Below are 23,153 nucleotides of genomic sequence, written 5' to 3' on the forward strand. Positions count from 1 at the left end.
GAGGGTACAGCCGAGGGGGAGAGTACAGCCGAGGAGGAGAGTACAGCCGAGGGGGAGAGTACAGCCGAGGGGGAGAGTACGGCCGAGGAGGAGAGTACGGCCGAGGAGGAGAGTACGGCCGAGGAGGAGAGTACGGCCGAGGGGGAGAGTACGGCCGAGGAGGGGAGTACGGCCGAGGAGGAGAGTACGGCCGAGGGGGAGGGTACGGCCGAGGGGGAGAGTACAGCCGAGGAGGAGAGTACAGCCGAGGAGGAGAGTACAGCCGAGGAGGAGGGTACAGCCGAGGGGGAGGGTACAGCCGAGGGGGAGGGTACAGCCGAGGGGGAGGGTACAGCCGAGGAGGGGAGTACAGCCGAGGAGGAGAGTACAGCCGAGGGGGAGAGTACAGCCGAGGAGGGGAGTACAGCCGAGGGGGAGGGTACGGCCGAGGGGGAGGGTACGGCCGAGGGGGAGGGTACGGCCGAGGGGGAGGGTACGGCCGAGGGGGAGGGTACGGCCGAGGGGGAGGGTACGGCCGAGGGGGGGAGTACGGCCGAGGGGGAGAGTACGGCCGAGGGGGAGAGTACGGCCGAGGGGGAGAGTACGGCCGAGGGGGAGGGTTCGGCCGAGGGGGAGGGTACGGCCGAGGGGGAGGGTACGGCCGAGGGGGAGGGTACGGCCGAGGAGGGGAGCACGGCCGAGGAGGGGAGCACGGCCGAGGAGGAGAGTACGGCCGAGGAGGGGAGTACGGCCGAGGAGGGGAGTACGGCCGAGGGGGAGAGTACGGCCGAGGGGGAGGGTACAGCCGAGGGGGAGGGTACAGCCGAGGGGGAGGGTACAGCCGAGAGGGAGGGTACAGCCGAGGGGGAGGGTACAGCCGAGGGGGAGGGTACAGCCGAGGAGGAGGGTACAGCCGAGGGGGAGGGTACAGCCGAGGGGGAGGGTACAGCCGAGGGGGAGAGTACAGCCGAGGGGGAGAGTACGGCCGAGGGGGAGAGTACGGCCGAGGAGGAGAGTACGGCCGAGTGGAGAGTACGGCCGAGGCGGAGAGTACGGCCGAGGCGGAGAGTGCAGCCGAGGAGGGGAGGGTACAGCCGAGGAGGGGAGTACAGCCGAGGAGGGGAGTACAGCCGAGGGGGAGAGTACAGCCGAGGGGGAGAGTACAGTCGAGGGGGAGAGTACAGCCGAGGGGGAGAGTACAGCCGAGGGGGAGAGTACAGCCGAGGAGGGGAGTACAGCCGAGGGGGGGAGTACAGCCGAGGAGGGGAGTACAGCCAAGGGGGAGGGTACGGCCGAGGGGGAGGGTACGGCCGAGGGGGAGAGTACGGCCGAGGGGGAGAGTACAGCCGAGGGGGAGAGTACAGCCGAGGGGGAGAGTACGGCCGAGGGGGAGGGTACAGCCGAGGGGGAGGGTACGGCCGAGGGGGAGAGTACGGCCGAGGGGGAGAGTACAGCCGAGGGGGAGAGTACAGCCGAGGGGGAGAGTACAGCCGAGGAGGGGAGTACAGCCGAGGGGGAGAGTACAGCCGAGGGGGAGAGTACAGCCGAGGAGGGGAGTACAGCCGAGGGGGAGAGTACAGCCGAGGGGGAGAGTACAGCCGAGGGGGAGAGTACAGCCGAGGAGGGGAGTACAGCCGAGGGGGAGGGTACAGCCGAGGGGGAGGGTACAGCCAAGGGGGGGAATACAGCCGAGGAGGAGAGTACAGCCGAGGAGGAGAGTACAGCCGAGGAGGAGAGTACAGCCGAGGGGGAGAGTACAGCCGAGGAGGAGAGTACAGCCGAGGGGGAGGGTACAGCCGAGGGGGAGAGTACAGCCGAGGAGGAGAGTACAGCCGAGGGGGAGAGTACAGCCGAGGGGGAGAGTACGGCCGAGGAGGAGAGTACGGCCGAGGAGGAGAGTACGGCCGAGGAGGAGAGTACGGCCGAGGGGGAGAGTACGGCCGAGGAGGGGAGTACGGCCGAGGAGGGGAGTACGGCCGAGGGGGAGGGTACGGCAGAGGGGGAGGGTACAGCCGAGGAGGAGAGTACAGCCGAGGAGGAGAGTACAGCCGAGGAGGAGGGTACAGCCGAGGGGGAGGGTACAGCCGAGGGGGAGGGTACAGCCGAGGGGAGGGTACAGCCGAGGAGGGGAGTACAGCCGAGGAGGAGAGTACAGCCGAGGGGGAGAGTACAGCCGAGGAGGGGAGTACAGCCGAGGGGGAGGGTACAGCCGAGGGGGAGGGTACGGCCGAGGGGGAGGGTACGGCCGAGGGGGAGGGTACGGCCGAGGGGGAGGGTACGGTCGAGGGGGAGGGTACGGCCGAGGGGGAGGGTACGGCCGAGGGGGGGAGTACGGCCGAGGGGGAGAGTACGGCCGAGGGGGAGAGTACGGCCGAGGGGGAGAGTACGGCCGAGGGGGAGGGTTCGGCCGAGGGGGAGGGTACGGCCGAGGAGGGGAGCACGGCCGAGGAGGGGAGCACGGCCGAGGAGGAGAGTACGGCCGAGGAGGGGAGTACGGCCGAGGAGGGGAGTACGGCCGAGGGGGAGAGTACGGCCGAGGGGGAGGGTACGGCCGAGGGGGAGGGTACAGCCGAGGGGGAGGGTACAGCCGAGAGGGAGGGTACAGCCGAGGGGGAGGGTACAGCCGAGGGGGAGGGTACAGCCGAGGAGGAGGGTACAGCCGAGGGGGAGGGTACATCCGAGGGGGAGAGTACAGCCGAGGGGGAGAGTACGGCCGAGGGGGAGAGTACGGCCGAGGGGGAGAGTACGGCCGAGGAGGAGAGTACGGCCGAGTGGAGAGTACGGCCGAGGCGGAGAGTGCAGCCGAGGAGGGGAGGGTACAGCCGAGGAGGGGAGTACAGCCGAGGAGGGGAGTACAGCCGAGGGGGAGAGTACAGCCGAGGGGGAGAGTACAGCCGAGGGGGAGAGTACAGCCGAGGGGGAGAGTACAGCCGAGGAGGGGAGTACAGCCGAGGGGGGGAGTACAGCCGAGGGGGGGAGTACAGCCGAGGAGGAGAGTACAGCCGAGGAGGAGAGTACAGCCGAGGGGGAGAGTACAGCCGAGGGGGAGAGTACAGGCGAGGGGGAGAGTACAGCCGAGGGGAAGAGTACCGCCGAGGGGGAGAGTACCGCCGAGGGGGAGAGTACAGCCGAGGGGGAGAGTACAGCCGAGGGGGAGAGTACAGCCGAGGAGGGGAGTACAGCCGAGGAGGAGAGTACAGCCGAGGAGGGGAGTACAGCCGAGGGGGAGAGTACAGCCGAGGAGGGGAGTACAGCCGAGGGGGAGAGTACAGCCGAGGGGGAGAGTACAGCCGAGGAGGAGAGTACAGCCGAGGAGGGGAGTACAGCCGCGGAGGAGAGTACAGCCGAGGAGGGGAGTACAGCCGAGGAGGGGAGTACAGCCGAGGGGGAGAGTACAGCCGAGGAGGGGAGTACAGCCGAGGGGGAGAGTACAGCCGAGGGGGAGAGTACAGCCGAGGAGGGGAGTACAGCCGAGGAGGAGAGTACAGCCGAGGAGGGGAGTACAGCCGAGGGGGAGAGTACAGCCGAGGAGGGGAGTACAGCCGAGGGGGAGAGTACAGCCGAGGAGGGGAGTACAGCCGAGGGGGAGGGTACAGCCGAGGGGGAGGGTACAGCCGAGGGGGAGAGTACAGCCGAGGAGGGGAGTACAGCCGAGGAGGAGAGTACAGCCGAGGAGGGGAGTACAGCCGAGGGGGAGAGTACAGCCGAGGAGGGGAGTACAGCCGAGGGGGAGAGTACAGCCGAGGGGGAGAGTACAGCCGAGGAGGAGAGTACAGCCGAGGAGGGGAGTACAGCCGCGGAGGAGAGTACAGCCGAGGAGGGGAGTACAGCCGAGGAGGGGAGTACAGCCGAGGGGGAGAGTACAGCCGAGGAGGGGAGTACAGCCGAGGGGGAGAGTACAGCCGAGGGGGAGAGTACAGCCGAGGAGGGGAGTACAGCCGAGGAGGAGAGTACAGCCGAGGAGGGGAGTACAGCCGAGGGGGAGAGTACAGCCGAGGAGGGGAGTACAGCCGAGGGGGAGAGTACAGCCGAGGAGGGGAGTACAGCCGAGGGGGAGGGTACAGCCGAGGGGGAGGGTACAGCCGAGGGGGAGAGTACAGCCGAGGGGGAGAGTACAGCCGAGGAGGAGAGTACAGCCGAGGGGGAGGGTACAGCCGAGGGGGAGAGTACAGCCGAGGAGGAGAGTACAGCCGAGGAGGGGAGTACAGCCGAGGAGGGGAGTACAGCCGAGGGGGAGAGTACAGCCGAGGAGGGGAGTACAGCCGAGGGGGAGAGTACAGCCGAGGAGGGGAGTACAGCCGAGGGGGAGAGTACAGCCGAGGGGGAGGGTACAGCCGAGGGGGAGGGTACAGCCGAGGGGGAGGGTACAGCCGAGGGGGAGGGTACAGCCGAGGGGGAGGGTACAGCCGAGGAGGAGAGTACAGCCGAGGGGGAGAGTACAGCCGAGGGGGAGGGTACAGCCGAGGGGGAGGGTACAGCCGAGGGGGAGGGTACAGCCGAGGGGGAGGGTACAGCCGAGGAGGGGAGTACAGCCGAGGGGGAGAGTACAGCCGAGGAGGAGAGTACAGCCGAGGAGGGGAGTACAGCCGAGGAGGGGAGTACAGCCGAGGGGGAGAGTACAGCCGAGGAGGGGAGTACAGCCGAGGGGGAGAGTACAGCCGAGGAGGGGAGTACAGCCGAGGGGGAGAGTACAGCCGAGGGGGAGGGTACAGCCGAGGGGGAGGGTACAGCCGAGGGGGAGGGTACAGCCGAGGGGGAGGGTACAGCCGAGGGGGAGGGTACAGCCGAGGGGGAGAGTACAGCCGAGGGGGAGAGTACAGCCGAGGAGGGGAGTACAGCCGAGGGGGGGAGTACAGCCGAGGGGGAGAGTACAGCCGAGGAGGGGAGTACAGCCGAGGAGGGGAGTACAGCCGAGGGGGAGAGTACAGCCGAAGGGGAGAGTACAGCCGAGGAGGGGAGTACAGCCGAGGGGGAGAGTACAGCCGAGGGGGAGGGTACAGCCAAGGGGGGAGTACAGCCGAGGAGGAGAGTACAGCCGAGGAGGAGAGTACAGCCGAGGAGGAGAGTACAGCCGAGGGGGAGAGTACAGCCGAGGAGGAGAGTACAGCCGAGGGGGAGGGTACAGCCGAGGGGGAGAGTACAGCCGAGGGGGAGTACAGCCGAGGGGGAGAGTACAGCCGAGGGGGAGAGTACAGCCGAGGGGGAGGGTACGGCCGAGGGGGGGAGTACGGCCGAGGGGGAGGGTACGGCCGAGGGGGAGGGTACAGCCGAGGGGGAGGGTACAGCCGAGGGGGAGAGTCCGGCCGAGGAGGAGAGTACAGCCGAGGGGAGAGTACAGCCGAGGAGGAGAGTACAGCCGAGGAGGAGAGTACGGCCGAGGGGGAGAGTAGAGCCGAGGAGGAGAGTACAGCCGAGGAGGGGAGTACAGCGGAGGGGGAGAGTACAGCCGAGGGGGAGAGTACAGCCGAGGAGGAGAGTACAGCCGAGGAGGAGAGTACAGCCGAGGAGGGGAGTACAGCCGAGGGGGAGAGTCCAGCCGAGGGGGAGGGTACAGCCGAGGGGGGGAGTACAGCCGAGGAGGAGAGTACAGCCGAGGGGGAGAGTACAGCCGAGGGGGAGAGTACAGCCGAGGGGGAGAGTACAGCCGAGGAGGGGAGGGTACAGCCGAGGGGGAGAGTACAGCCGAGGGGGAGAGTACAGCCGAGGAGGGGAGGGTACAGCCGAGGGGGAGAGTACAGCCGTGGGGGAGAGTACAGCCGAGGGGGAGGGTACAGCCGAGGGGGAGGGTACAGCCGAGGGGGAGGGTACAGCCGAGGGGGAGGGTACAGCCGAGGAGGGAAAGTACCACCAGGGAGGAGAGGCCGAGTTTTGCCAGCGGAGCACAGAGCTTCCAGAGAGAATTTCGTCAGCCAGCGAGGGCACGCACACACCAGTGCTGGGTGTCACTAAAACTCCAATTTTATTGTGAAAAAGGTGCTTTTTTATGTTTTTATTGCAAGTCAGATCATAACTTTTAAAAAGCGGGATCTCTTAATATTTTGAACAATATAGATAAATTTAAATATATATATACACATTGGAAATTACAGTTTTCTTCTGTATGACTTTCCCCATTTTTCCCATGGAGAGGTAATATTGGTCTATTTCGGGTTGGTTTCTCTCCATATAGAGTCGTTATAGTCAAGGCTACTGTCCGGTCTTCATGTTCCGTAGACGGCTTTCTGCCTGTGTCTGGGCAGCACTGGGGACAGCTGCGAGCGGGCGTGAGCTCGGCCCTCTGGCTGCGTTTCTAATTCTCTCCTTGAGTGAGCTGAGTCTAAAAATCCCATCATCCAGCTCCCAAAGCAGAGCTCCTCGGGGAGCCCTGACCGGTCTCCCCCATGCCCCACCCCACTCGGTCACAGGAGCCCTGGCCGGTCCCTCCCACCCCCTAACCCACCATGTCACAGGAGCCCTGGCCGGTCTCCCCCACCCCCACCCCACCCAGTCACAGGAGCCCTGGCCGGTCCCCCCACCCCCACCCCACCCAGTCACAGGAGCCCTGGCTGGTCCTCTCCACCCCCCCACCCCCCACCCTGGGGGGCACAAGCCTGGGGCAGGAAGAGCAGCACAGTGCCCTCTGCCCGTGCTGCCTCCTGACTGCCCCTGGCTGCTCAGCATGCTGCCCTGTGAGTCCGAATGAAACTGCTCCATGTCCCGCCCCTGGGCCGGTGTTCCTCTCCGGGCCTTTCGAGGAGACACTGTGGTCTGGTCTGTGGAAGGACCACCGCGGCCTCACCCTCGCCCTCGGCCCCGGCCCCAGGTGGGCGTCAAGGTGATGGGATTGTCCCAGCACAATCAGACACGTCTCGTCTCCTTCTTTTCATGAAACTTCTGCCAGACGTTCCTTAGCGTCAAGGCGATGGGCTCCCTGGTGTTTCACCGGGATCTTCTCTGTGGGTGAACCCATGGCCTCCCCTTGTCTCCTGAGTCTGTGAGGAGCACGTGCCCTCCCTGGCTGCGGGTGTGGGCGCTGCCCGAGGGGGAGGTTGGTGGGGGCTGCGGCCGCTCCGCTGGCCCCTTCACCGGCCCCTCCGGCCCCGCTTCCCCGGGAGAAGGGCGCTCGGGCTCCCCCTGCGCCGCGGGGTACTGTTCTTTGTGAGTGGCGGCGAATGGCACAGTTTGTTCATGTTCGTATTTGTTCGTTTTTAAAATACTCACTTCACTCATTCCCGCGAGTCTCTGCCTCTGCTTCTGGGCCTCGCTGGGGCCCTGCCTTCGTGCTGTTCCCTTTGCTTTTGTTCAGAATTACCTGTGTGCCATTTTGTACCTGTGGGAGCAAGAAGTGTTTGCATTTTAAAATATTACATGTTGTTTTGAAACTTTAAATTAGTGTCTTTTACTGCGTTTTAGTCAGAGAATGTGACTGGTCAGTTTTTACTCTTCAGAAACATTGAGGTTTTCTTAGTGGCTGAGTTTATGCCGTATTTTTAGTAATTTTCAATAGTACTTCAAAAAGCTATGGTATCCACTCTTTGCAGGGCATAGGTTTTCATATACAGTTTATATACATAATTATATATAAACTAGAGGCCCGGGGCACAAAAATTTGTGCACTGGCCGGGGGGCTGTCCCTCAGCCCCACTTGTTCCCTCTCACAGTCTGGGACCCCTCGGGAGATAACGACCTGCTGGCTTAGGCCTGCTCCCGGGTGGCAGAGGGCAGGCCCAATCCCTAGGTGCAGCCCCTGGTCGGGCTCAGAGCAGGGCCGATCAGGGGGTTGTGGTGCCGCCCCCTGTCACAAACAGAGCCAGCCGATGAGGGGGTTGGGGCACCGCCCCGTCACACACAGAGCAGGGTGGATCAGGGGGTTGGGGCGCCGCCCCCTGTCACCCACAGAGCAGGGCTGATCAGGGGGTTGGGGTACTCCCCCCTGTCACAAGCAGGGCAGGGCCGATGGGGAGGTTGCAGCTCCAACCCGTCACACACAGAGCAGGGCCCATGGGGCGGGGGGGTTAGGGCACCGCACTCTGTCACACACAGAGCAGGACTGTTCAGGGGGTTGGGGAGCTCCCCCCTATCAGGCACAGAGCAGGGCCGATCAGGGGGTTGGGGCGCCTTGAACAGAGCAGGGCGGATAGGGAGGTGGTGGCCCCGCCCCATGTCACACACAGAGCCACAGGGTGATCAGGGGGTTGGGGAGCTCCCCCTTATCAGGCACAGAGCAGGGCTGATCAGGGGGTTGGGGCGCCTTCCCCTGTCATGAACAGAGCAGGGCGGATAGGGAGGTGATGGCCCCGCCCCGTGTCACACACAGAGCCGCAGGGCCATCAGGGGATTTGGGCGCTGCCCCCTGTCACACTGCTTCAGGGGCCAGGAGGCCTCGCGGCTCCGCTGATCCCAGTGCTGGGAGGCCTGGCGTCTCCGTTTGACACAGGGGCAGTGAGGCCTCGCTGTTCCGCTGATCCCGGTGCTGGGAGGCCTGGCAGCTCCGCTTGGCACAGGGGCAGTGAGGCCTCACAGCTCCACTGATCCCGGGGCATGAGGCCTCGCGGCTCCACTGATCCCGGGTTCAGGAGGCCTCGCGGCTCCACTGATCCCGGGGCATGAGGCCTCGCGGCTCCACTGATCCCGGGTTCAGGAGGCCTCGCAGCTCCGCTGATCCCAGTGCTTGGAGGCATATTACCCTTTTACTATATAGGATAGAGGCCTGTTGCACGGTGGGGGCCAGCTGGTTTGCCCTGAAGGGTATCCTGGATCAGGGTGGGGGTTCCGCTTGGGTGCCTGTCCAGCCTGGGTGAGGGGATGATGGCTGTTTGCAGCTAGTCACACCCCCTTCAGGGTGGGGGTCCCCACTGGGGTGCCTGGCCAGTCTGGGTGAGGGGCTGAGGGCCGTTTTCAGGCTGGCGGGTGACTGAACCTCCCAACCTCTCCTTTTTTTCTTTTTTTTTTATTCTGGGATTTATTCACCTTCTATGGCTGTCACTGGAACTGAGAGCTGGCTTTAGCTCTGAGGCTCGGCTCCAGCTCTGAGACCTTGGCTGCTGAAAGCAGGTATCTGGGCTTTGTTTAGCTTCTATAATTGAAACACTGTTGCAACTCCAGCTCTGCCAGCTGGCTGAAAGCATGGGGTTTGTTTAGCTTCTATAATTGCAACATAGTTGCTTAGAGTGCAGCTCAGAGCCCAGCAGTACAGGCGGGGAACCTTGGCTTCCTCCTTCACTGGAGCAAGCAAGCCTCCTGTTCACTTCAGCTGCCTGGCTGCCGGCCGCCATCTTGGTTGGCAGTTAATTTGCATATCGCCCTGATTAGCCAATGGGAAGCGTGTCGGAGGTATGGGTAATTACCATGTTTGTCTATTATTAGTTAGGATATATATTTTTATTATGACTCAAAGCCAAAATATCCTTATTTATAATTGACTTAACTGACATTTCTCAGACAAACACAGTTTCCGTGCATTTCCTTCTGTTGCTGACATTCTGCTTTGTACTCGCGGTTCTGATGCCAGCCCCCCAGGCCAGGCCATCCGCCTTCCTGGTGCAGTGCCCGTGGTGCCACATGGTGCCTGTGCGCCGGAGTGCTTCTGGCCAGGGCTCCCCTGTCCGCGGTCAGCTCTGCCCTGGGCCCCGGGGACATGCAGCACCGGGAACCATATTGTAGCCTTTCTCACGTGGGTCCTGTGCCCAATCATAGTCCTCTGTGGACCGTGATGGGTCGGCTTTGTGACTCTGAGTCTTATTTTCAATGTGATCTGCGGCAGCTTCTAGTCTTCCAGGTTTTCTCAGGTAGCAGGTCTCTGTCCTTGTCAGTGGACAGAGCCGCGTCTTCTGACTCCTGTGCTTGAGGGACAGCAGAGTGTGGGGTTGCGATGAGGAGCTTGTTAAGGGTCCGCCATCTCCACCTTCCCCCCGACCCTCCTGGGCGGCCTCCCGGCACCTGCTGGCCTTTCCTGAGCCAGTCTCTGTGGCGTGAAGGGAAGGAGTGTGAATAGTCCTCACGCTGCTGAGATGAGTAAGCACACGCAGGGGCCCTGCCGGCGCCTCCCTCCTGCAGGCACCGCGCGGGGCCCGGGCTCAGCGCGTCTGCCAGCCTCCACCGCCGACCCGTGCTCAGGTCCTCGGTCTCATGCAAGACAGCGGAGGCCAGGAGGCCCAGCCTCAAACCAGGGGGCCGGGCCGCAGAGCTGACTTGGAACGCAGTCTTCGGGCGCCGCGTGGAGACTTGGCCACGCGCTGATTCTGGAGGGAGTGGAGCTGGGAGCAGAGGGGACGCCGAGGACCTGAGACCCCGAGGACCATCTGCGAAGGCCCCTGGAAGCAGGATGTGATGAAGCAGTTACGCCAAGGAGGGGAAGCCGCGCGTCAGGTTCTGTGACTGACGGGGCCCCAGTGGCCAGTGCACCAGGTCAGGGTGAGTGAGGAAAGGGCTGAGATACACTCCCCGTGTCCTCTGCCAAGAATTTCTGTATAATTTGGGTGACGCTTAAAGCATCCCACGTTACTGGGAACCTGCAGGTCGGTGCCTCAGAGTGGGAGAGGGAGTCGTGGAGACTCAGGTGTGTGCGGATTTAATCCTGAAGTCGAAGGTATGTACTTACAAAGTTTTGACCTGCTTCATGCCAGAGGAGGGGGCAGGAGTCAGTGTGCAAGTTGATGGCTATAGTGTTGCTCAGCCCAGTGACAGACACTCTCATCGTGGGATACAGTGTTACAACAATCCGTGGAGGACTCGGGAAGATGAATATGACAGTTTAAAGGCACCTTTTGGGAGCGGCTCTGTCTGCATTGATTAGCAATCAGTGAGAAAAATGGACACAGTACCAGAGGAGTAAAGTGACTTCAGTTAAATTAGACTCACAGCACGGGACATGAGATTTCATCCATTAAAAGCTGGTCAGGAAACCTATAGCCATGATTTGCGGTGCAGAGAACTGTAAAGCTCTTGATAATTTATCTGCCTATTAAGAGCAAGCCAACAGAACTTACAAAGTCATTAGAAATAGAAACAGGACAGTTTTATCAATGGGGGCAACGAAACACAAATATGAAGTTGTGCTGAGCCCGGCTTTTATGAAGCACACGTGGCCGCACACCCAACACCAGTGCCCTGCGCCGGACTCGGACGCCCCCGTGGGCACACGGCTGAGCCTGCTCTCCGGCACCTGAGGTCGGGCCCCACGACGCGTCACACACTCACAGCGGAGACCCTGTGTGAGAACAAACTGTCCTGTTCACATGAAAAGTCTTCGAAACGTTTTCCCGTCACTAAACGTGGATACAGATATTAGCAAGCGGGTCCTTTGTTTGCAGTAGGACAGCTCACTCAACACCTACAAAACACACACACAAATATATACACAGACACACACAGACACACAGATAGACACACACATATATACACAGACACACACATACACATAGACACGCAGACACAGACGCAGATACAGACACACACAGATACACAGACACACACAGATACATACATAGACACATGGACACATATATACACAAAGGCACACACAGGCAGACACACACATACACATACAGATACACACGTACAGATAGACACATAGACACACATGCACAGACACGCACAGATACACACATAGACACACATATATACACAAAGACACACGCATACACAGGTACACATGGAAACACAGACACACACAGATAGACACACATACACATGGACACACATAGGCACACAGACACACACAAATACTCATACACACATATATACACACAGAGACACACAGACATAAATACACAGACACACACATACATACACACAGAGACACAGACACACACAGACACACAGGCACACAGAGACACACGGTGTGGGTCTCACCCTGTGGTCGCGGCCACATCTCTCATCAATGAGAATAAGGAGCTTCCCTGCTGCTCTCAGGGACGGGCTGGAAGCCCGCGTCCCCGGCCGGTGGGAGGCGTCGTGGTCCCTGGAGAGGCGGTGGTGAGCAGGTGGCAGGTTGGCCGCAACCAGGTGCGCATTGCCCGGCCCATGACCCCAGTCCTGAGTCCAGATTCCAGACCAGGAAGCAATCCAGTTTCGGGGACACCCAGAGTTGGCGTCCCTGTTTTACCAGGCCGGTCTCCTGCCTGTGGAACAGGGTTGAGGTGCCTTCTGCTGAGGCTGCTGGGGCGTCTGGACGGGTCACACCCAGGCAGGGATTCTGGGCACCACGTGAGAAGACAAGCTAGGGGGGCGGCCCCGGAGGGCTGGAGGGCTCCCTGCAGCCTAGCAGAGGCCTCGGGCCCTGACTGTCCTGGGGGCGGGTGCATCTTCGGAGGTGCCCAGGCCGGGCTCTGGACAGGCCCTGTGGATGCTGTGATAGGAAGGCGCCAGCCTCACAGACCCAGCCACCCACACGGCTCTGGGGCCCAGACTGCCCAGGGCTGGACGGGAGTCCACGCCTTCTCGGGGGGACCAGCTCCCCAAAGTCTTGCCTCCTGTCCCTGCATCCTCGCCTTTCCCAAGTCCATCCTGTGCAGGGAGTGGAGGCTAACGTTTCGGCATCAAACACCTCATCTTCTGAAATTAGCATAAACTTTGTCACATTTGGCTCTTTAAGTACAAGTGAAAATCACCTTATTACTTAAAAGCCAAATACTAACCCGGCAGAGAAAGGAGGGGACAAAATGAAAGGAAATCAGGGACACGCCCCCTCCCCCGGCGCCCCCTCCCCGTGGGCCATGCTGACATCTCGAGTGGTCCTGGGTGTGGAATTTCCTGTGCAGCAGCAGCGGTACTTCTGGGAGATGATGCAAATGACACGCTTTGAAACCCACTATTTGCTGACATGAAGACCAAGTGTATTTCGTGTGCAAGCCCTGGGGCGTGGCTGTGCCAATGTCAGGAACAATCACTCAGTTATTGTTCTGCAGTTGCTGCAGCCTTGGGCGCCATGCTGCAGAGGCTCCGTGCGAGGCGGTGCCGTTGACGGAGAAACGCATCCAGTTCCTTCTGTACAAACAGCATCTGTGGTTGTTTTTATAGAATTAAATTTTTTTATTTCCTTACAAATTTTATTTCCACAACATGCACTGCCCACTTGCCCTGAGCCACCGGCTCTGTTCCCGCCTCGCTTTGTCCTCATCGGGTTTGGTTTCCCGGACACGAGTCCAGCCCCGGGGAAAGGGCCGTCTCACAGGTTACTGGTGTCAAATCCTGGCGGCCGAGCTCGCTCTGCAGGAACCCAGAATTTCGTGGACGAATTAAGCTCATTTATTCAGTCAGCACATATTTTTTCACTGCCTCCGGGGAGTTGGGCTCTGTTGTAAACTCTGGGGTGAGAGCCACAAACGGGAAATACAGACCAATGTGCTTCCTTCTCTCAGGCAGCCTGCATGCTAGCGCGGGCTGTCCAGCAATAAGCACGTGCGCCTGTACGGAAAGAAGGGCCTGCCAGCTCATCATAGATGCTAAAATACTAGAGGCTCTAATGAGCCGTGACGGACACCCCTCAGATCGGGTGGTCGGGAGGCACCTTCGAGCTGAGATGTGAGTGACAAGGGAACCAGCATATGGTTGGCATTTCTAGCAATAAATCTGTTTACTTTTCCCAAATGTCCGGGTGGATGGGAGCCGGAACAGCTGACCTGGGGGTGCATTGGGAACAAAGATGAGCTCGGCTGTGGGGTCGACCTGAAGGCTGTGCTGACGCGCAGGCACCGGGCAGGGGCAGCCAGTCAGGAACTCCCTCACGGACCCACAGGCCTGTGGCCTCGCAGCCCAGTGGCCAGTGGCGCTGCAGCTATGGTGCTGTGGGCGCCCCACATCCGCCCCATGCTGTTCCCACGGCCCAGCAGGTCCAGCAGGGCCTGGCGGCTGACAGACCGCTCGTGTGTGGTGGCTCAGAGCCTCTTTTTCTTTTCAGGAGCTGGAAGCTGAGAGCCGAGGACGAGAGGAGGCCCGGTGTGCAGGGCGACCACGTGCTGGCCACGGCCCTGGAGCACTCCCTGCTGTCCCTGGAGGCCCTGTCCCCGGCCGTGGCCCTGGACCTGCTCCCAAGGATGCAGCAGAGCGGGCGGGCAGTCCAGGTGACGTCACAGCTCTGGGTTCTGGGCTGGGTGTCACCTAAGGGGTGAGGAGGGGAAATTCTTTCTCTTTGAGATTTAAAAAATGTATTAGGGTGATATTGGTTAATGGGATCAATAGGTTTCGAGTGTATGTTTCTATGGTACGTGGCCTGTACGTGTGTGCCCACCACCCAGTCAGTTCGGGTCCCCGGGTTCACAAGGAGCACCTCCTAAGTCCTCAGCCGCGTCTCCTGTTTCTCCCACATCCGTCCAGATGGTGGGCGGTGTGTGAGGGGAGGGGTGTATGCACAGAGCGTCCCTGGGGTCGTGGCAGGGTGACCCCTCCCCAAGTCCAGCAGTGGCTGCCTGCGCCCTTCGATGCTGAGCCCGAGGGATGGGGCCCCCAGGGTGTCCCCCGTGGGACAGGCCCGTGGCCCGAGGAAGCCTCCCATCGATCACGCAGCAGGACACCAGGGCAGCCGGAGTGTCGAGTCCACCACGGGGAAGGGCCTGGGACGGCAGTGGACGCTCCCTGCAGGAAGGACACGGGAACCTTAATTTGGCCGGGATTGGGGGACCAGGGGACCCACTGCCCAGACCTGTCCCGGGGAGACCCTGCGGTCTCTCCTCTTGCACCCTGCCCTCTGCGGGCGCCATGTAGGTGCTGGGTCTGGGCACCGCGCTGGCCCCGGGTAGAAGCTCACTTTGTGTCAACAGGGAACCCGCTCTAGATCCCTTTCAGGGGCAGAGGAGGGGGTGGGAGGCACTCCCGGGAGCTGCTGGGGGTTCCAAGGGCCCCCGCGCCTCTGAGGCCTGGGACGAGCAAAACGGGGGAGGCAGGTCTGTGGTGGAGGCTGCAGGACGGGAGACAACTTGGCATCACTCTGCTCAGAGAGCCCTCGGGGCCAGAAACCAGCAGCCCCTGCAAAGCATCGGGATCCTCAGAGCCCAGAGCCCAGCCCGGCAAGAAAGTTTCTGATCCTGCTCTCAACCAACGGCAGCCGGGAGACTCGGCCACAGTCAGCGCCCACCTCGCCACAGATCACGTGGCCTCAGCACCCACCTCACCACAGATCACGTGGCCTCACCGCCCACATCAGCGCCCACCTCGCCACAGATCACGTGGCCTCAGCACCCACATCAGCACCCACCTCACCACAGATCACATGGCCTCACCGCCCACATCAGCGCCCACCTCGCCACAGATCACATGGCCTCACCGCCCACATCAGCGCCCACCTCGCCACAGATCACCCGGCCTCAGCACCCACATCAGTGCCCACCTCGCCACAGATCACGCGGCCTCACCGCCCACATCAGCGCCCACCTCGCCACAGATCACGTGGCCTCAGCGCCCACATCAGCACCCACCTCGCTATAGATCACGTGGCTTCAGTGCCCACGTTAGCAGGCTGGTAGAGCAAGGCCTGTGCATTGTTCTGGGGTGAATGGTATTTACTTCATTCTCTGTTGCTCTTTCATACAAAATGTCAGCATCCAGTCAGACTTTGGGGAAGGTGAAGGGAGAAGAAAGAAGATGGGCCTCATGGTTGAGAGAGGAAAGGGGCAACAGAAGTAAACCCAGGTGTGACTCGTGTTGCGACGATGGGAAAGGGCCACGTTCATAATGAAGACGAATGGACTGCGGGCTGAGTGGACAGGGGGATGCTGAGTGGCAGTGGGAGCTGCACACAGCGGAGGCAGCGCAGAGCCCACGGAGGCGGTGGGTCAGGAGCAGCTTCTCTGGCGGGTTCGGTGAAGAGGCGTCCCTCAGCTTAATTACCGCGTTGTTCAGAACGAGATGCTGAGGCCGGGAGACGAGAGATGGCCTGGGATGTTCGACGCAAACCCTCAAGTGGGGGCTGAACCTGGAAATTCCTGTCCGGCTTGTTCATGTTTATTTTTGAAGCCCAAAGCAAGATCGCCAAGTCCCCCCTCCAAGCTCAGCTGAGCACAAGTTGTGTTGTCTTCCACCGTGGACGGCAGATGAGGCCATGGTTCCCGTGGCCCAGCCCGAAGCAGATGCCAGGGGCCGCGCCCGGCTCTGCTGCCTGCCTGCGGGACCTCGTGCCTCGCACCCGAAATGGGGAGCGTGTGTCCACACCGCAGGGTGGTTTCAGGGCCAACAAGGATGCGCACAGGCAGAGCCAAAGCCCAGCCTGGCCGGCAGCCATAGCCTGGCCTCGCGGTGACCTCGCCAGCCCGAGGTGCGGACACAGCTCTGCTCCGGCCGCTCCCTGGTCCCGGGCTGGGTCCGGGCTGCGGGTGCAGCTTCCGGTGAGGACGCGTGCCAACCAGGGTGAGCGTGGTGAGGAGGCAGGCGGTGCAGAGTGGGGGGCGGAGAAGCAGCCCTTCCCCTGGGCGTGTCTCCTCGCAGCGGTTCTCAACCTGTGGGTCGCGAACAATGAAAATACATCCTGCATATCAGATATTTACATTAGATTCATAACAGTAGCAACATTACAGTTATGAAGTAGCAACGGAAATAATTTTATGGTTGGGGGTCACCACAACATGTGGAACTGTATTAAAGGATAGCGGCAATAGGAAGGTTGAGAACCACTGCCTCAGAGCAACCCCAGGCTACGTGATGCAGTGTCCTGTGCAGAAGGCCACGGCATATCTGACTGTCAGATTTCTCAAAATTCATCGGTCCTGTGGCCTAGAACTCAGCCCCTCCGGCCGCAGGTGCTGGGAACCCCCGAGCTGTCGGGGACTGGCCGCCTTCTGTGGAGAGCTGTGTCTCACTGCAGCTGGCCGGCCGCCTTGTCAAAGCGGGACCAGAGTGAGGCTCTGAACAAGGATGTTTCTTTTGTCCTGATGATGGCGCTGTCGGCGGGAGTGACCCCTCCAGTCCTCACCCCTGCACGTGGGTGGGCACCTAGAGCCTGAACACCATTAAGCACTGACAACCTTTTCACTGTGCTGAAAGGGAGAGAGAAGTGGGTGGAGAGGGAGAAAGTCAGAGAGAAACAGAGAGACAGGGACAGAGACAGTCACACACACAGAGAAGGAGAGAGAGAGAGAGAGAGAGAGAGAGAGAGAGAGAGAGAGAGAGAGAAAGTTGCCAGAGTTGCCCCATGGCCTGAGAACAGGAAGCCACGGTGAAGTAGCCCTGACTCTCCGGTAATGAGCTAGAGGCAGGGGTTTCTGAACTCCACCAGCTCCCAACTCTCACCGTTGTCCAGGGCTATTGCGGGCCAGCTCATTAGGAGGCCAGTGAACAGCCCCACCGCCGTGCGCTCTGTCACGCCAGCCGCAAGCACCTCTTGATCAGTGTGCTTGTCAGCGCTGCCTCCGGGCATGAGGCAAACTGGAGAAAAGGTTTGCTGTGGTCAAAAGATGGCCCAGTCTGGGCTCCTAATTTGTTTTGGATCCTTGACACTAGACAGTATGTGATGAGCATGCGGGACCAGGGTATAGACAAACGTCTCATCCGCTCAGTGTTTGCTGGCACTGGGCTGCCGGCCTCCAGGCCTTCCTGGCAGTCTCTGTCTGTAATTGTGCAACCTGGGGCTGGGAAGTGACATCGGGAGAGGAGGGAGGCCTGACCTTCAGCTCTGGGACCCTGGCCCAGGGGAATCTGGGAGCAAGGGGGTCCACCTCAATGAGTGTCTTGCTGGCTGGGAGGCAGGGGATGCAGTGCAGGTTTTAGTCCAGGATGTGTGTCACATGGCTGCAGGAAGCTGCCCTGATTCCCAGCTGAATATAACCACTTCCTTCCCAGGAACCTCTTTAATAATATACCTCCAGTTGTACCTACTAATGTTTATGACTTAACTTGCATTTCAGTCTGCAGGCTGTTTGAAGACAAGTCCATGTTTGAGTTGTTCTTCCCTCATTGAATATAGTCCAGAACTTGTCACACAGTAGCAGTAGTGGTCGTGATGCTGCTGATGGTGAAGATGGTGATGCTGATGGTGATGGTGAAGAAGGTGGTGATAGTGATGGTGGTGGTGATGATGCTGATGGTGATGGTGGTGGTGATGGTGGTGATGATGATGATGGTGGTGATGATGTTGATGGTGATGGTGATGTTGATGGTGGTGATTATGGTGATGTTGATGGTGGTGATTATAGTGATGTTGATGGTGGTGATTATAGTGATGTTGATGGTGGTGATAATGGTGATGTTGATGGTGGTGATAATGGTGATGTTGATGGTGGTGATGGTGATGTTGATGGTGGTGATAATGGTGATGTTGATGGTGGTGATGGTGATGTTGATGGTGGTGATTATAGTGATGTTGGTGGTGATTATGGTGATGTTGATGGTGGTGATTATGGTGATGTTGATGGTGGTGATTATAGTGATGTTGATGGTGGTGATGGTGATGTTGATGGTGGTGATTATGGTGATGTTGATGGTGGTGATTATAGTGATGTTGATGATGGTGATGGTGATGGTGATGTTGATGGGGTGATGGTGGTGATGGTGATGATGTTGATGGGATGATGGTGGTGGTGATGATGTTGATGGGATGATGGTGGTGGTGATGATGGTGATGATGATGATGGTGGTGGTGGTGGTGATAGAGGTCATGATGCGGGATGACGGTGAAGCACACCTCTCTGAGCTGTGTGCTAAACTAGGGACCTTTACCCATACTCTCCCTGATCCTCACAGCTGCTATAAGAAAAATTATTTTCCAAGTTTTGCAGGTGGTAAAAGTGAAGCTCAGAGAGGTGAGACTTCTCCCCAGGGGTGCCAGTGCAGAGCTGTGCTGGCAGGTGGCCTGGTCTGAACAGCCTCCCACCCTGCTGGCGCTTATTCAGCGCATGCGGTGGGGTTTCGGAATGTGCTCAAAGCTCTTCCATCTTCGTGGGACGTCAGGGCGCCTCGGGGGCGGTTCTCAGACGCTTGCCCTCCGTGGATCATGCCACAGTGCCCCACTGGGTTCCACTGACACATCGCGTGAGGAGGTAATGTGCCGGAAGTGGCGGTGCCACGTACGGACAATTGGCGGATCTTCATGCCGTTAGGTTTCTGGTTTCCACATTTGGGTAAATGCAGTCTTACAAATTATTCACTGTTACCTTGAGAAACCCAACACCATAGGTTTGTTGAATTGAGGCTTTAAACCGTTTTCCAAACACAGGGTTGAACATGGGTCCTGGAAGGTTAAACTCAGCTGAAAGTGGTGGGCGGGCCGTTCTCGGCTGGGCTGGGGACTTCCTGACGCTTTAAAGAAAATAAAGTGGGAGCTGTGAGGTAAAAGTACCAGCGATAGTGGCCGTAGCCACCAGCACTTCCGAGAGATCCCCAGTCACAGGTGATGGAGGTGTTAAGCACCTCCCCCAGCAAAGGCCACTGGCCCGGAAGCCTCAGGCGGAGACCCACCTGGGGGCTGCCCTGCCCCAGACCCACTCTGTGTGCTGTTCTCCTTCTCTCCGGGACAGAGCCACCGGAGGAAGCAGCCATGAGCTCCGTCTCACCTTCCCACCCCCAGGCCCTGCCATGGGCGGACACCCTCACCGAGGCCATCGCTCCTGCGGGCACTGCCCTGCCGCACCGTTTGCAGGGAGCCTGGTGTGAGGACCGCGGGGTCCTGCTCCACAGCCCCTTGCTTGTACCGCCTGCCACGTGCTCTTTCCCCTTCTTCACCTTAATGGGGGTCAGCGCATACACCCCCCAACAGAGGGCTCATCCCCGAAACACTCTGCTATGATTCGCCGTGGGCTGCGCCCAGCCCGGGGTCCTCCGCCACGGCCTCGTTGGCTCTCGTCAAAGGCCTCGCGCAGAGACGGCAGGTCGGCTGCATGTGGGGGCGAGGAGAGACGCCGGGGCACGTTAATGAGGGGCCGGGATGGCGGCCGCGCTGGCCTGGCCAGGGGTGTGGAGACAGCCTTCGGAACAGGAGCCAAGCTGAAGATGACTTTGTGCCCAGTGTGTGTGCCCTGGAGGGACGCTGCGGAGACTTCCTGTTTCTCTCTCGTGACTCTCAGCTGCCCTTTGCTAAAGGGAAAGCAGCTCATTTCAGCTGGTACTTAGACAAAATTAAACAATCTGGAGGACAGCTAAAGTCTCATCATTACAAAATGAACAGTCCCGGGAGAATGTCCAGGGTCCTTCTGTGACAGAAGAGAATTGAGTCTCAGAAGAGTCAGGTGATTCGCTGAGTTCAAACGTGAGAAGCAAACGGCCACCGCCACATCCTGGCCTCGCTCGCACCGACCCGCCGAGCCTGGCCCCGACGCTTGGAAACAGCCAGGCCAGGCAGGCGGAGCCTCGTCTTCAACCCAAGGCCGTGCCCAGGCCTCAGCGTTCCCCATGGTCCGGGAGGCTCGAGCAGGAAGCCCACGGGCGAGGGCTAGGAGCGGCTGTGGCCGCCCGCATCCTCCGGGAAACCAGAGCGAGGAGGAGGCCCGGGCTCCGGGAACGGCCGTGCTGCCCAGGCCGTGGACGTGACACGCTGTGTCGTTAGCAGCCGGGTGCCTGGCATTTCCCTGGGTAGGAGGTGCTATCACAGGAGCAGGACATGACGTGATTCGATACCCAGTCTGACCACTGCCCAACCGCTGGGCTGGTTGGAATGAAAACAGCGTGAGCAGCTGAGGTGGAGCCTGGAACCCGCTGCTGGGGGCGTGTGAATGCGCAGCCGCTGGGAGCCGTGGGACGAGAGAAACACATGCCCACAGACAGGCCCCCGGCACCCACAGACAGGCCCCCGGCACCCACAGACCGGCCCCCAGCACCCACAGACAGGCCCCCGGCACCCACAGACAGGCCCCCGGCACCCACAGACTGGCCCCCGGCACCCACAGACTGGCCCCCGGCACCCACAGACCGGCCCCCGGCTTCCCACAGACAGGCCCCCGGCACCCACAGACTGGCCCCTGGCACCCACAGACAGGCCCCCGGCACCCACAGACAGGCCCCCGGCACCCACAGACCGGCCCCCAGCACCCACAGACAGGCCCCCGGCACCCACAGACAGGCCCCCGGCACCCACAGACTGGCCCCCGGCTTCCCACAGCAGTGCATTCAGATTGGCCCCAAAGTGGGAACAACCCCACGTCCAGCAGCTGGTGACCGAGTAAGCACAAGGCGCTGCACCCCTCCCGGGTTAGTCTTCAGCTGAGGAAGGGGTTGCGGCCCGGCACGCAGCAGGGTGCACCCTGAAAACTGCTGCAAGAGAGAAGTCAGACACAGGCCCCGTGGTGGGTCCCTCGTGGTGGGTCCCTCCGTGGTGGGTCCCTCCGTGGTGGGTCCCTCCGTGGTGGGTCCCTCCGTGGTGGGTCCCGTCTCGCAGCACCTGCAGCCAGCAGAGCCCCAGGGAAGGAAGGAGAGGAAGGAGGGGAGGAGAGGGCGATGGCCAGGGCTGGGGTGGGAGGAGTCGGGTGCAGGGTCCTGTTTGGGTGACTAAGATGCTATCCGACAAGTGACGGTGGAATAGTGTGTGGCCTTTGCCCAGCTCTGTGGCTGCACCCAGAACAGCCGAGTTGAGTGAGTTCCTGGCGTGTGAATCACCTCAATCAAGTTGTTGTCAACGACTAGTGTCACGACCAGCGCAGACGGGAGTTGGGTCCCTGATCGTGCGCACTGTGGGCACGTTGGGGGCCGGCTGCTGTTCGGTGCCTTGAGAATCCCGACCGGGGCCATCCTGGTGGGCGGCTGAGGACTGAGACTCAACCGCTGCTGTTTTGTCTCCCGCCCCTGCAGGGTGAGGGCCCCCAGGCCGACAGCGTGCTGACCTCCGCCCCCGCCTCCCGGACCAGGCACCCCATGGGCCACCCTCTGCAGACCCTCAGCCGGCTCCCGCCGGGCGAGCTCAGCCCTGAGGGGGGCGGCGGGGTCCAGAAGCGGACTCTGCTCAGGCAGCTGATCGCCTACTTGGCCATGATAGCCCCCTCGCCCACCCCGGCGGGCCCCCTTGCGCCTGGTGACCTTCTGCGTGTGCCTTGGAGGAAACACGGGAAGCGGTTTTCGCCTTCAGAAGACTCCACCGAGCCCCTGGACACCAGCGATGGTAAGTCAGCCCCACCCCCTCTGGGGTCATTTGTTGTCAACTCCGTCTTCCCAGCACCTGCTTCGCTGTGTGTGTGTGTGTGTGTGTGTGTGTGTGTTGGGGGCGGGGGGAGCGGGGGGCGCTGGGAGGAGGGGCGGACGCCAGGCACCTGTGAGGAAGGTGCCTTCGGGTGCTCTTCCCCGTGTGGCTGGTGGAGGGAAGGTGGCCATGCCCACGCCGGATGGACCGGGTCGCAACACTGTCCCTGCTCACACCCCTCTCTGCGGTTTCATGGTTTCCTGACTTTACTGAAGAGGATGAGGTTGGCGGGGCCCTGGCCAGCCCCAGCCCCTCGTGGTGAGGGCCACACAGGCTCTGGAAGGGGGGCTACGGATGTGTTTACTCCGTCACACACCCCATCACTGCTGTGGTCACACGCGCCCAGGTCACATGGTTATGCGTATTTGTCCCCAAAGCCTCAGGTGAGACAGCGCCACTCACAGCACCATGCTGGCACTGCGTGGCCTTTCCCGCGGCCAACACGCAGCGCTGGGCTCGCCGACATGTGAGTTATGCCTATGTGACGGCCGGAGGGAGAGGGGCCGTGCCTGCTCCTCCGTAACGCAGAAGGCTCTGCCCACTTTTATCCTCAAGGCCTTTCCCAAGGCCATCGCACTCAGCGAGTGCTGATAAAGCAGCCTTCGCCTCTGAAGATCCCACACCCAGACCCAGCAGGGGACGGTGGTGATGACACCTGCCCGAGGGTCGCGGAGCGCCCTGCTTGTGAGTGTCTGCACTCGCCGCTGTCCAGGGAAGGCCCTCTCCCCCATGCAGCTGCTGCGGCTCCTTTTAAATCGGGTGGGGAACCTTTTCCTGCCCAGACCTTCTGGACATTTATAACATCACTCGTGGGTCACACAACATTATCATCTTAACGATTCGCTGTTCTATTTGGTCAAACATTTAATTAACTCACCTCAATGCTTGGCAGGGCCCGGCCCACTGATTTCTGGGCCAGATGCTCCCCACCCTGTTTACATGAGAGAGACGCCAGGCTGCGGTGAAGGGACGGAGCGGAAGATGTGCGCTGTGCACCTGGCTAAGCCGTCGCACAGAAACACTCCCTCCGTGGGGTTGGCATTTCCACGGGCTGTGCCTGGGGGAGCCCATTCCCACCAGCTTTTTCCTTTGGTCTGGTGTTCTC

The 23,153-nt window shown here is 60.9% G+C and overlaps 1 protein-coding gene across 1 annotated transcript in view; it reads left to right on the forward strand.

Moving 5' to 3' along the window:
- The window catches only part of PTPRN2 (protein tyrosine phosphatase receptor type N2), a 477,757-nt gene that overhangs the window by 195,436 nt on the left and 259,168 nt on the right, over positions 1-23,153 (forward strand). Inside the window, exons 5-6 of the mRNA XM_081101859.1 lie at positions 13,859-14,021; positions 21,664-21,970. Coding sequence (XP_080957985.1) covers positions 13,859-14,021; positions 21,664-21,970 — 470 coding nt within the window. The remainder of the gene's footprint in view (positions 1-13,858; positions 14,022-21,663; positions 21,971-23,153) is intronic.

Source organism: Myotis nattereri (genome assembly GCF_964212035.1).
Source record: "Myotis nattereri genome assembly, chromosome: 11".
Lineage (NCBI taxonomy): Eukaryota > Metazoa > Chordata > Mammalia > Chiroptera > Vespertilionidae > Myotis > Myotis nattereri.